The sequence below is a fragment of the Protomyctophum bolini genome (genome assembly GCF_963924005.1).
Source record: "Protomyctophum bolini genome assembly, chromosome: 22".
In the NCBI taxonomy this organism is placed as follows: domain Eukaryota; kingdom Metazoa; phylum Chordata; class Actinopteri; order Myctophiformes; family Myctophidae; genus Protomyctophum; species Protomyctophum bolini.
In genome coordinates, this window is record NC_137883.1 from 8,694,630 (window position 1) to 8,709,492 (window position 14,863).

A 14,863-nucleotide genomic window follows, 5' to 3' on the forward strand; every position below is an offset into this window, starting at 1 on the left:
AAGGGGATAGAGACAGAGCAGGGGGAAAATGGTTAGTTTTGACAAGGTGTGAATGGGACGAAATGGGACTTTTTCCATAATCGAACTGTCAGGTAGAAAGTGAAACCCTGTATGTCTAAAACAGTTACTTTTCCGGGAATGTGGAAAGCAACCTATATCTGTATTTGTTCCAATAATGGATCCAATGTTGTAAATCGGCTATTGTTGCTACTTTTGTGGGACACTGTAGTATAACAAAATTAGGGAATTAATTCACAAAAGCACTATAATTTGCAGTTGTATTATTAGGCCTAGTGTGCTTTCCAACAGGAAACACTGAGGGAAGATGTTTGATATGACAGAGTTTTTCACAAACACAAAAATCTGTATCTAGGTGATTATTATCGTCTTCAGAATTGGTCTGTAACAGCCATGGTGACAATAATAGTAAACCTATAGCGTGACTTTGAGTGTGTGATATTGCTTTTATATAACATTCCTATTGTTACTTATCAAGTAATGGGAGTCAACAGATTATGTTTTTTCTTATTTGACTCTGCCAATAAGTATTACTTTACTTACACTGAAGGCCTACACTTCAGGGATGTACTGTAAGTAAATTGCAAGCTATCTAGCTAGCTAGCTTGTGTGTGTGTGTGTGTGTGTGTGTGTGTGTGTGTGTGTGTGTGTGTGTGTGTGTGTGTGTGTGTGTGTGTGTGTGTGTGTGTGTGTGTGTGTGTGTGTGTGTGTGTGTGTGTGTGTGTGTGTGTGTGTGTGTGTGTGTGTGTGTGTGTGTGTGTACATGTGCGTGCGTGCGTGCATGCGTGCGTGGACACATGAATCACACGTGTCCGTCAGCAGACTACAACACAGAGGAATATGGAACTAGGTAGTCTATAATACTAATCTGAATGCGGCTACAAGGATATTTAATGATATTGAATTGCCTGGATGTCTGGCGTTCTGAGTCTGTGCTGGGCTGACTGGTGTCTATCTCCAGGTCATTCAGTCATTTCACAGCCAGGCACTCACTAAAGGGCACCCGGGGGCTAATTAAGCTCGGTCTCCAATCCAGGAATATCAGTCTGAGATTCGTGCAAAATTATATTATGGTACAGCTCTCTGAGGTAAAGCTAGAGGTACTTTGATTTAAAAAGAAAAATAATAAAAAGAGGGGATGTGGGGATAAAGTGCTGGTATCATCCATCGCTATGGATACGGTTGAGCCAAATCTATTTTAGAGCTAATCTCTATCTCTCTCTCTCTCTCTCTCTCTCTCTCTCTCTCTCTCTCTCTCTCGCTTGTTATCCCTTTCACCTCTTTCACGTACACTGTTCTCTCTTACACACGCACGCACGCGCACACACACACACACACACACACACACACACACACACACACACACACACACACACACACACACACACACACACACACACACACAGACCTTCCAGTGCGAGGGGACCAGATTTATGCCCTGACAATTCAATAGAATCCAGTGAAATGGCTAGGAGTTAATATCGGTTAATTAATGCATTGGACCAGGGCAGGGGGCCGTGCAGAAAGCTGAGGTATCAGAGTGTAGGGACAGCTACTGTAGGTGGCCATTAGGCTGGTCACATCACGGGAGAAACCACACTGCCACGAAAATTGCGCTCTCATATTGCGAATGGATGGCGAATTAGCGCCGAGGAAGTGTGCACACAGATCATCATGTCTTTTTCTTTATTTGACATGAGCATTTACAGAATATATCTCAGCTTTGACAGGCAGAAAATGGGACTTATAATGGTTATTTCCAACATATACAGCAATAACCCTGAGTGTCAGATTAGCTGTTTGAGGGTATAAAAATGCGTGCACTGCCACATTTTTACACACAGAACCACTGGTAAAGTCTCACTGGTAAAGGGGTTGCTTGATCCTCACAGGGGGTCCAGCAGGTCTTCAGCAAAATGAGGAACAGTTTAACCACTCATAAATAGCGAAAATAGTCTTGCAATGTGGCGTGTTAAGCTTGCAAATCTGCTATTTTTGCTATTTAAAAAATGTCACGGCTCGCTCCTTGAGGCATGCCTCCTCACTGGTGGACATTGTCTGTTTGTGTTTGTTTTTGGACAACAGACTCTTCTGTTCTAGTTTCCTGTTGGTTTAGGAGTTTAGTCATGTTACTTAGCTCTATGTTTCTGTATTTAAGGTTTAGTGTCTTGTTAGTCTGTAATTCCCCAGGTGTTTTGTATCATATTTTGTAGTAGTGTTCTGTTCTTGTGCTTAATTCCTGTCTACCCTTTTGTTATTAACCTCTGTGTCCTAGCTTGCCCCAGCCAATCCTGGTGTTGATTGCACTTTGAGTTCACCTGTGTCTAATTAGGTCCCTGCCTATGTATTTATACCCTCTGCTTCCATGTGTTCATTTCGTTCTGTAAACCGTTGGTGAAAGTATGAGTTTGGGTACTCGCCTCGATGCCTATAGTTATTGTAGGCTTACTTGCCTGTTTGAGGAACCTTTAGTTCAATAAAGACCTAAAGAGTTGAACTACTCTGCCTGCTCTGCCAACCTGCTCAGGGGTTCTGTTCTATACACTCACCCTAGCTGACACCAAATAGAGACGCCAGGTTACCTGCTAGAAGCTAAACCAGTGAAAGAATGTATAGCCTGCACTGTAAGCCCTATTCAAACGAGTATCAGATTAGGGCACCTGGCACCAAAGCCTTTCAAATGGGGGTGGTCCAAATCCTTTCAAATGGTGTATCAGTTTGGAGGTTCTTGACATTAAAATGTCCGAGAACCATGCACAACACAGGATGATGGCTGCTACAATGCTAATTGACTGGTACAGTACAACACCAGGGAATAATGGCTACTACAATATAATAGGAATGAGACTGTGTGTACACTACAGCAAGAGGTGGCTGCATGGTGGGAAGGGGGACACACAGACGGGAGGAGGGGGTTGGGGGTTCTGGAACTGAGCACAGAGGAGTAATCCACTGAGTGCCTATAATGTAATGAGCAGGCCTGGCTTAATGGAGTCCATTTGAGAATGCAGGAGATAGAGAGGGAGGGAGGGAAGGTGATGGCGGTGCTGCGTGCACGCTGCTGGTGATTGGCGTTCGTTGGGAGAATGGAGGGTGGGTTGGAGAGGGAGGACGGGGGCGGGTCGATTTCTTGAAAGATAAGTCTCCCCGAGGATGACTTCCAGTATTTGTTTGGTGTAGTGATGTTGTTTTTGTCATGTGACCTGTTTCCCGGTCGATATTATTCAGACTGCTGGGATTTCGACAAACAGCGGCGCATGACTCACTTCGTGAAACCTTAACAGCGAGTTGAGCGGCGGTGCTATCTCGTTTCAAATGTATTGACGGTAAGCGCTCAAGGCTGCAATTAGTGCTGATTTTTATTATAGGGGAGTGTATTGTGCACACATTTGGATTAGCCTCCTTCTGTATCAGCATCTTCATGAATATGTATATATTCATGTTTACAAAGAGAAGCTATGTTAGGTTGGACTGGATATAAACACACACACACACACACACACAAACACATGCTCACAGACACAGTATTCTCCTCTTGACAACTGATGGAATGGCGTTCCTTCCACAAAATAAATGACATCATCGCAACACAGAGGATTACTGTATATTCATCGGTGGCTTCTACGCCTATGCCTTATAGCCTATCATTCTAATAACCTTAATGTACTATATTGTCCCGTTGTGTTGTCTGCTGTTATAGGCCTATATATTATTAAACCTGGGAGGAGGTTGTCTCACATAGCGAGAGAGAGAGAGAGAGAGAGAGAGAGAGAGAGAGAGAGAGAGAGAGAGAGAGAGAGAGAGAGAGAGAGAGAGAGAGAGAGAGAGAGAGAGAACAGGTGAGCTTTAAAACAGAAAGTCTGTTGTTTTCTTCTTGTCATGTTTTGCTAAGTGCCAAGTGTGGTTGAATAGGGGCTAAAAACAGAGCTTTAATGTTCCTCTGGATGAATGATGTTGCAGTGGGATTCCTGCTATGCTCCCATCAACTCCTCAAAGGCCAAGGCGTGTATTATTTATCTCTCCCGATTGGGTGTCATATTTGCTGCTGCCGTTTGCAATTGTTGCTGTCACTGCTGCTGTTGTTGAATGTTTGTTGCCATGGCTGCCTGTGCAAAGATCTGATGATGTGTCTCACTGCCAGAGACAGCCATGGTTAAGTGAAAAGATAACAGTGATTACTCCACTGTCTTTATGGCCCCTCTCATAACTACCCGCAACTGGCCTCTTTGGAAGAGAGGACAAATCATCAGATCTTTTTTAAATGCATGGATTTCGAGTAATGCAAAATAAACTATTCTGTTGTAATATGGCATTCCCATAAACAATACATATGTAGTGTATGACATGATGCTAACATTAGCGGCGGCAAGCCGCCAATGTAAACTGCATCTGTGCAGAGCCTCGCTCACCCCAACAAACTCAACCAAGCTCTGCAAAATAGGCCTACAGGGACACTTACATCAACGTGTATTTAATTTCACAGGTAGTATAAAGGCTTCCAGAGTATTGCAAATATAGCTGGGTTTGATAGACCATTAGACCAAGTACAGTACTGTAAGTACAGAATGTATACAACTAGCAAGTAGCAACTTCCTCAAATGCACGCATTTGCCTGTTCAGCAGTTATGGCAAACATTTCTCATTTTGTCATTTGCATTCCATATAATTAAAGAAAGCAACTATCGTGTGGTTATGTCTTTTTGAGTGGTGCAACCACTCCAACGAACAGCAATGTCCCTATGTCCATCCCTATATGAATGTCCCTATGTTTAGAGTACCACTCACTTCAGACTGGTCAGATTTTTATTTTTATTTCAAGGTGTTCATTATCCGTTTCTCTTCCTTTAAAGTGGAAGATCATGAAAGGATGTGATGTGTGCGTGCGTGCGTGTGAGGGGGTGGGGTGGAGAACAGTAGTGGAGGTATGTCAGTGCCACAAGCGTCTCATCTGTTTGCTTGGCACAGTGCTGCGTGATGAGGAGGGCAGACAACCAGGCCTCATAACCAGATGTGAAGAGAGCTCCTGGCTCTGAGACAAGTGACACGAGACTGGAGGGAGCAAGAGCTCTGTCTGTTTGATTTCCTGCAAGGGGGGCTGGGGGACGACGACGGTGCCCCATATGTCATCCACTGTTTGGTTTGTGTCATTCATTGATGATGGCCTGTTTGCACATGTAAATCGACTCCATGCTTCTGTCAGTGACATTGAGAAGTGGGGTGCAAGTGCAATAGTCCCCAGGTTCTGAAAGACTACTATTTACACCTATATGATCAAATCTACCAATGTTGGTTTTCATTTTATTATGTGATAGGCCTATAGTATTTTTGTTACCCTGAATCTCACTATAGCCCACAAATATTGATTCAATTCCTTCAGCAATTAATTTCTCTCTCTCTCTCTCTCTCTCTCTCTCTCTCTCTCTCTCTCTCTCTCTCTCCCCCCCCCCCTCCCCCCCCTCTCCTTTCTCTGTACTCAAGGTACCCCACCAGATGGGCGCGTTGACATTCTACCGCTACGAGCAGCCCATCGTCGACTACTGCCAGGCTCATCAACCCTTGCGGCTCAACATGGGCTACGAGGGTCCCCCGCAGGGCCTGGAGGGTCTCGAGGACCTTGGGCCACGCGACAGGGGCACCATACAGACGGTGGCGTTGCCCGCTGTGCCCTCTGCTGCGACCGTGGGCGCCCCGCCTGTGCCCGGGCCCCGCTCTCCCCCGGCATCCCTCAGACCGCCGACGGAGGGTCCCAGCGGTAGCAACTTCCCCACCGCTGAGCGCGCCACCGCGCTCACGTTTGGGCGCTAGCAGACTCACGGGGAGCCACAGGTGGACATTAAGACGTGGGTCAGGGGCCTTTGATTCACAATGACGTTTGAACCAAAAGGGGGCAGAGGGGAGGTATGTGTCAGTTCCAGTGTGGGCCTTGTTATGCAGCACATTAGTATGGGAAGACCGCTAGAGGGTGCTGTGGAGATGGCGACAGAACAAAAGAAAAAGAACAAATATTTCACACCATGCATGCCGAGAGAGATTTGGCATCCGACCGTCACATGATGTTATGAAGGCTATCATCCTTAGTAATTGTCTCTTCACATCTCTCTCTTTAAAAGAAAAACAACCCAAACAGAATCCCTGATTTGCCCGTCCCTCCTGTTTGCTCATCGGAAACTGAAACATGATCCGACAATTATAACAAGTGGAAGTGTTTGGTTTCAAATCTGGCCTTTGATGTGTCTGTGATCACAGTGGGGAAACTATCCCAGTAAATAATAATGCCATATACCTATTCTGAGGCAGTACAAAGTACAAACAAATGTGCAATAAACAAGAAGTCTGCAGGACAACAGAATGAAAGCCACAACAGAAAAGATCAAGCTGGTCATCATTGCTTTAAGCTGAAAGGCTTCTTGCTGTGATTCCCATTAAAAATTCCCCATCAATTGTTGTTAACAATATCAAATCCATATAATTATTCCACTAAGATAAGTTACACTTATTATTATTTTTTTAACAATATAATTTTTCTTACAATCTCTTTGAATGTGGAGTCTCTGAATTCCATTTATGTGCATGTCAAACCAAAGATAGTTTACTTTTGCTTTTCTTTCGATGCACATATTAACCTATTTGAATGGTGGAGCTTCTTTAGACTGGCCTACAAAACTCCTCTTTGCCAATTAATGTTAATGAGTTTGTTACCAACAAAGAGCATATACAGTACAGTCAGACCTTGTTGTAGTCTAATGAGATGGAGGACTGCTGATATCTTTAGTGGTCATCAGGTTCTTCATGGTTTGTAGATAGATGCGAGGTAGGGAAACAGACCGCATTAATAATGGGTATGTTGAGGGTATATCTTCATCATATTCAGCCTACATCACTTAAGTTGTCATTTATGATCTTGATAATGTTCTTAAAGGGACACTTCACCCTTTTTGCAAAATAAAATCTAGATGTTAATGACGTTTAGAAGATTTAGAACACTTTCCTGGGGGTCTTTATGTGTGTAATATGTGGTTTTAGATATTTTAGATTTTAGCAGTGAGCCCAGTGTCTCTGATGTCATGGACACTGGGCTCACTTCCTTCCTGGACTACAATTCCCATAATGCTTTGTTGCAATGCTCTTCCTTGTGGATAGGAGGAGGGGCTGTCTTATTGAGACAACATGTAGTCCAGGAAGTAAGTTAGCCCAGTGTCCATGACATCAGAGACACTGGGCTCACTGCTAAAATCTAAAATATCTAAACCCTCATATTACACACATAAAGACCCCCAGGAAAGTGTTTTAAATCTTCTAAACGTCATTAACATAGATTAACATGTATTCTTTTGCAAAAAGTGTCTCTTTAAGGGACAGAAATATATACAAGCAGGAAAAAAAACACATGTTCCATGAATTTCATGTTCATACAGGTGCTGGCAGTTTCACAGCAAAACGGAACGCATTTGAAATTTGGTTTTAATGCCAGATTACATAACCACTATGCTTTAAAGAGGGAAGCAAAGGGATATTCACATGATAATAAACACCATTACATTTGATTGCAGATGGTCTGTACATATTCTACAACAAAGGTCCAATTCACTGAAGGTCAAAATCTCTCACTGCCCCTAAATGGCCTGACTCAATAGAGACGCTGTTGAATCAATGCCTGACATTCATCAAACGGGAGTATTTGGAGCGTGTCACTGGGCTTGCAAGGCCACGCGGAGAATGACGTTGACTTCTCTCTCTGACCGGAATATGAACTCATGAACTTTATAACTGGTCGATTGCCCGACAAGCTCCTTTTGAAGCAAGTGTGCCTGCAGTGCAAGGACTTGATTGCACTCTGGTCACCCTTAGCAACCGTATAACCCCCCCCTTTTTTTGATGGACTGAGGACTAATTGATATGGCTGTGGTGGTGACCCTGTGTCTGCCACTTTCGACAGACTGATTATGGTTATTTTTCAATATGTGAAAAGTCATAATCACTGGAGTTACGGCACTGTAACTGTTGCGGTCCTCCCACAGAGCGAGCGGTATAGGGCCAATGGTATAAATTGGCGGGGCCCAAGGTGAGTCACTTTCCAAACCCTCTGAGAAAAGGGTATGGCCTCAAGGTGAAGACGATACGGGAAAAAAAGAAAAAGAAAAAAAAATAGGGAAGCGTTTGCTTTTTTATGTTTTTGTTCTTTTTTTCATGCTTGGAACAAAAAGAGACAGTTTTGAGATGTTCAAAGATGATGTCAAGAAATTCTATGAGACTAAATCAAAGGACAACAATCTAATAGAACTTATTTATCGTGTAAATAGAGAATCTTTAAACAAGAAGCGGGGGGAAAAAGTACATACTTCACTTCTTCTGAAACACAAACTTGCCTGTGAACAGAAGAGGAGCCTTATCCACCACGCCAGTGGGAATCTGTTTCCGAGATGACTCGGTTTAAAGGTGTCCTGCTCTGATGCTCCCCTTGTTTCAATGATAAATATTTTTCTATCTGCTCCCCCGTCACCATTCCACAACTCTACCATTAACACACAGAAATTATATTATTGGGGTTATTTTTCAAATCCAATCATTTGACTTGAGTCGCGCAAGAGCAGACGATTGCGGGAGCCCTATTATTGTGATGTACTTCAGTGTCAAAACCTCATAGAGAGACCCATATTTTCTGTTCTGGCTTCCTGGACGCGTTTCAGGATCACAATCTTGCAGGAGGTGGCTGTGTGATATGTTGTTACTTTCATCCTACCCCACACCAGTCCTTTTGTGTAAGAAACCTGACACTTTTTTTTTTTTTCAGACATTTGAAGATATCTTGGGAGAGGAAGCGTATAGTACATACTGCTCTTTGTGCCAAGAGCTATAATCTTGTGAAGGGATGTTGTATTGATGTGCCATATTTTCTGTCAAGTATCATACGAAGGCCAGCTAGACCGCTGTACCCCCACCCCCAACATACATGAAAAAACACCATCTGTGACCCCAATCTCCTCATGATATCATGACCAAGAACAGAAGGGTAAAGTCCCTTTATGTACAGGACGTTGCATTACAGCGGTTCGTTCGCTCCGTACGGTTGCTTAATATTGCTGATTGAGTTTACGTTGTAACAGCAAGCTGTGCCAATGTCTTTGTATAATGGGAGCTCTCACAACTCTGCCCATGTATTGTCTTGCCTTGCTCTGTATCACCTCTGCTAACTCCTTGGCCTGAATTTCATGTCTGCCTCTTTTGGTGACTTGGGTTGAACCTGTTTAATGATGTTCTATTTCTGTCCGCATGCTGATATTTCAGGAAACTATGCCCAGTTAGGGGAGAGCACTGAACCAGAGACAAACAGTATGGAGGCTATTTCCTTATCTGGAATGCCCTAGAACCATAAGCACGTGTCGTCGTCGTCATGGACAACCTCATGTGTTTTTTAAAGTAAGTTGTTGGCGGACCGGACCCCTCCCCTGCCCTTATCTCGCCTAACAGTGCGACCCCCCCAGCACCAGGCGGCTGGGCCAAGGCTACAGAGCGTTGCTTGTTGAGGCATTCACTCTAGGGATACCCTTCCCCCTTTTGACGGTCTCGCTCCTGCCAGCGACAGACTACACCACCACCACTATACCCCCCACACATACTAATCGCTTCAGTTCACAGAACGCTGGATATGGATCAGTTCAGTCCAAATACCAAAATCACGCCTTTATTTCGTCCTGTCACGCTCACCATTGACAATGAAAGGAGAATTTACGTCATATGTGCCTGAAATATGACGTAAATTTGTGGCAACATATGTCATTGACAATGAAAGGAAAATGTACGTGACGAACAAATCGGCTAACCAATCACATACATTCGGTTGTCATCTTTCATGATCATGGTGAAAAGATAATAATTTTTTTATTGGATAATGTACGACGACAAGAGCGCCCCCTCACTTCACACGGGTGTGATTTTTATTTCCACTCATAACGGTTAATTGGAAGCCCCAATAAAATCATTGTATGATCACAATTAATTCAGCCACTAATAAGCAATTGATTAATCTGTGTACCTCCCAGATATGATTTCATATATCACCTCCTTATACAATGGCACCAGAGAGCTGGACGCACAGGTGCTGCATGCCAATGACTTTCGTTTGAGCCACTTTCCAGGACTGTCTCTGCTCAGCACTGCGACGCAGGGAGGCTTTGTTTTCTATACTCTGCCTTGTTTGTTTTAGGTTTTGTAACTCCCCCCCCCCCCCCCCCCCTTTGAGTTCAGGCTGAAATCCCTAGTGGGAATATTTCAGGTTTTTTTTACATATATGTTTTTTCTTTGTTCCTGTTTTCTTTTATTTCTCTTTACTCTTTCTTACTTTTTTCCTTTTTTTGCCTTAGAGGGTGAAGAGTCACAGGGGAAACTTTCATATTTCACGTTATGCTCAAAGGAACAGCTAAACGTAAGTCCCTGGAGGAAACGGCAACTCGGAGAGGTTAGGACAGGAGAGAAGAGGAGAGCCACAGCTACTGTACAAAAGGGAGGAGAGGGGGACAAAATATGGGATAAGTGCAAGGGCATTTTATTCCATTACGATGAAGGATTTGTGATCTCTCTGACTGTCCCCAGCCTTGTATCCACAGGGAGAAATGACCCTAGGAGTTTCAAACAAACTCAGACACCCGCATTCGGTCACACACACAAAAGCATACCGTGGACTGTACATACAATGTATTACTATTACAAATACAAACACAGACTTGCTTTATGCCATATTTCCACACACGCCTCACACATTGCATGTCTTAATAGATGCTCACACACTGTACTGTATAGTGTACTTACATGCAGATACCCACGCACACTTACTGACAGTAACATTAACTTTCAACCAACTATTTAATGGAGTTCCTCATGTATGATTTAGTATTCAAGATATTAGATGTCCAGCATGATGTAAGGACATCCACACACGGCAATCATCAATCAAGACCTGGCTTCACGCACACACACACACGCACGCACACAAGCACACACACACACACACACACACACACACACACACACACAGAAGTTTTGTTGCCATGTGAACCAGGTGTGCCCTCTTTAACCTCAACCTGGCATCTGTATTCCATGCTTCAGCTACTCTGGCAGTTACAACACCCCCACCCCCCTGCCCCCGTTCACCCGGGGGCTAACCAAAACGGCTCGGTGGTGCTCTAATTCATTACCCGATAAATAGATTAGGAAAATTAATTCTAAGCCAGACGTGGATTTGCTGCTTCTCTTCCTCGCGCATCATCATGCGTCTACGTTCTCTCCCCCGCCACAGGCCTGCCTGTGCGGGTGGCTGTGGGTATACATATGGCAGGGCCACACACATACGGCAGGGCCACACGTAAATAGACAAATCCACGGAGGGGTGCCCCGGGCGCAGCCATAGCTGAGGTGTCACATAATTAAGCGCAGCTTGACACCTCAGCAGGACACCGCTCCACGGATTCGTCTATATGCGGTATAGAGCCATCTGGGAGGAAGTAAAGAAGACTCCAGAGATAGATAGATAAACATTGCCAGCCCAGGGCTAAAGCAGAACAAAAAACAAACACAGGTAGCACACGCAGACAGACTGCAAACTCTGCTCAGAGTGGCCCCCCACCATAACATGCACCAACAACCAAACAGCACTGGTTCTCAAAGGGGGGTCCGGGGACCCCCAGGGGTTCTTGAGGGGGTTCCAGGGGGTGCCCAGCTATAAATGAAGAATAGTTTGGAACCAAATGGACCCTTATGTCTGTACACTCTGAGTAAAATTAACATCGATTTTACAATATAAATTAGGCTGCCAGAGGCAGAAATGCCATTAAATGGCCTAATGCATGTCAAACTGGGGTTTCCTTGAAATGTAAATGGTTGAGAATCACTTGCTAGAGCCGTAAACATCTCCTCTCGTGGGCGGTCCCTGGCATATCTTTTCAAATCGGGGTCCGCGGGCCAATAAGGGTCAATTTGGGGGTCCTTGACACGAAATGGTTTGGGAACCACTGGGTTACATAACATAAGTGATGTACGTTCTAGCACCCATGTGTGGCTTCCTTCCTTCGGACATACAGTAAGAGAGAGTATCGTTGCTATAGCGAGTTAGCTGTGTGTACCCCGCATGTACCCCAAAATGGCCTAGTACTGTATGTATGTATAGCAGCACCTCCTCTACCTCCCCTGAGCCTTTGTCACCATGCAGCAGTGGTGGAAAACGTATTACTCAAATGTTTTACTTAAGTAAAAGTTTCAAAACTGCACTATAGAAATAACCTACATATTCTGACTGTTACAGGTCTGAAATTCAAAATGTACTTGAGGAAAAGTACAAAAGGAATTGGCATCAAAATGTGTTTAAAGCACAAAAAGTGAAAAGTACTCATTTGTGCGCAATGTCCCATTTCAAGTTTCCAAATCTATGAAAATCTTTTGAAAATAGCAGATATACAAGCTCACAAATGTGTCGCATCACGACACATATTGAGCTTGTAGATTGGCTATTTTCAAATGGCCGAAATATAGTGCTGAAGTGCTCAATGTATGTTTTTTAATAATAATCTAAATCTACAAAGTATCTATCTAGTTTGTACTCAAGTAAAAGTAAAACATTTGCCTCTGAGATGTAGTGGAGCAGAGGTAAAAGTATTGGAGAAATGGAGAATACGTCTCAAGTAAACCACGCAATGCCTCAAAATTGTACAGTACTTAAGTAAATGTACTTAGTTGCTTTCCACCACTGGTCACCAGTGCTGATGTTCAGGCCAGCCCAGTCCTCCCATTGATTGTTATTGTTCCACGCTGTTTCACATTAGCTGGAAGTCTTTAACCTCTGACCTTTCATTGTCCTGACTCTGTTTTTCTGCCATTGCTCATGTCAGGGGGGGCAAAGAAAAGGGACGGCCCCCGATCATTAACCCCTGTCCCAGTAACACACTTTTTTTTGTTTGTCTGACAAAGCCCATTTACATCCTTAATTGGATTTATGTGAACACAGAAGAAAGGGATGTTACAGTACATGTGTGCGTGCGCGCGTGTGCGTGCGTGCATGTATGTGTGCCACAATTTATCTGCAGCAGTTGGCTTAAAAGAAAGTGCAGAAAAACTGACAGAAAGCAATATCAGTATCAGCATTTGTTTCCTCACAAGCCGAGAGTGTGTCTGTGTGTGTGTGTGTGTGTGTGTGTGTGTGTGTGTGTGTGTGTGTGTGTGTGTGTGTGTGTGTGTGTGTGGCCCCTCTCCAATGCTTTCTGTCTTAAACTGTGTGGGATTCTTTTACTCTTTCACATCCATTTCCTACAGAGAGCCACGCTTCCTGTGGGATGTAAATATGCGCTGCATTGTTTTCTTCAGTAGTTGGTTTGATGTTGATATTTTGTTTTTTTCTTTTCTTTTTATATTTTTTAATATATAATTTATTTTAATTTTTTGTTTGTTTCTGGTTCTTTTTACTGTATTCAGACCTAAAGCAGTTTTGTGGAGACCTGGTCAAAGCGCAAAAAATATGGCTCCTCTTTGAGTATATTATTGTCAGAAAAAATGTTTTGTAAAAATTTTGATGATGATATCAGAAATAAAGAAATATAAAGATGGCATCTTTGGTGTGTTTCAGTTTGTTTGGTTGAAGCCTTGAAGGTAACCAGTCCCTGGGCTGATCAGTCAAATAAAAAACATTGCTATTTCATTGACATTTACTGTATATTGTGATAATGCATAGTGTTTCCTAACTCACGTGCAATCTGGCCCAGTATACCCAGGCCAGATTTCAGAGCACTGTACACATGGAGAAGCCTTGTGGAAAAGCTTTAAACTTAAACTCATTTGCAATTTCCGCAATTACCATTTCCGCAATTTCCATTTCCGCAATTTCCTCAATTTCCATTTCCGCAATTTCTGCAATTTCCGCAATTTCCATTTCCACCATTTCCAAAATTTCCGCAATTACCATTTCCGCAATTTCCGCAATTTCCATTTCCGCATTTCCGCAATTTCCGCAATTTCCATTTCCGCAATTACAATTTCCGCAATTTCGGCAATTTCCATTTCCGCAATTTCCGCAATTTCCGCAATTACAATTTCCGCAATATCCATTTCCATTTCCAACTATTAATGGCAGCTGGGTTTCATCATTCAAATAAAATAGAATTCTGTCCGTTTAGCTATAAAATTATGTCAGGGAATAGGGATACACAGTATATGTCTTTCATTTGCATTGCATCTGGATGTGGCCCGCGGGCCTGAGGTTGAGTATCACTGACTTAAGCAACGATCTAAAATCAGATTAATCAGCAAAAATAGGTGGAAAGAATTACAAAAATAACTGAAATTTGAGGTTAAATGCAGGTGCTGGTGACAGTTACCCCAAAGACAGCACATTATAACCAACACTGCAGCTGATGTCACCCATGATGCATGCTTGCCACAACCACGTTCCAGCCGTTAGCCATATAAAACCTTCCTGGATCAAAGGCAATTATGCATGAATAATGAATATAATGGAGGAAAAAAATTAAACCAACCCATTGGTACTCTGAGTGAACTCCATGGCAAAATGCAACCCGGCTAGTGGGCTATACCCTTCCGGTACGTCACTCAGTACCGCGTCGGTGTCAGATGGAGACGGTGAGACGTGTCTGTCTCCAGCCTGCTGTCACTTCAGATGTACACATCACAGTCTCAGCGCACGTGGCGAAACATGACAGGCCTGTTCGCAGTCTGGCTCCCTCTGGATGTCCAGGACAGGAGAGGTCTCGTCCATCTTTTACCTTTCTCCTCCGGTGATCACTCACTCGACCCCCCCCCCCCCCCCCCCGAGTCCCCCCCTCCCCTCCCATGTGAGTCGTGTCAA

At 43.7% G+C, this 14,863-nt stretch overlaps 1 protein-coding gene across 1 annotated transcript in view; it reads left to right on the plus strand.

Moving 5' to 3' along the window:
* The window catches only part of LOC308309601 (leucine-rich repeat transmembrane neuronal protein 4), a gene marked incomplete at both ends in the record, with an annotated part of 98,709 nt that extends 92,886 nt beyond the window's left edge, over positions 1–5,823 (plus strand). Inside the window, one exon of the mRNA XM_080755511.1 lies at positions 5,497–5,823. Coding sequence (XP_080611637.1) covers positions 5,497–5,823 — 327 coding nt within the window. The remainder of the gene's footprint in view (positions 1–5,496) is intronic.
* Positions 5,824–14,863: the final 9,040 nt, after the last annotated feature.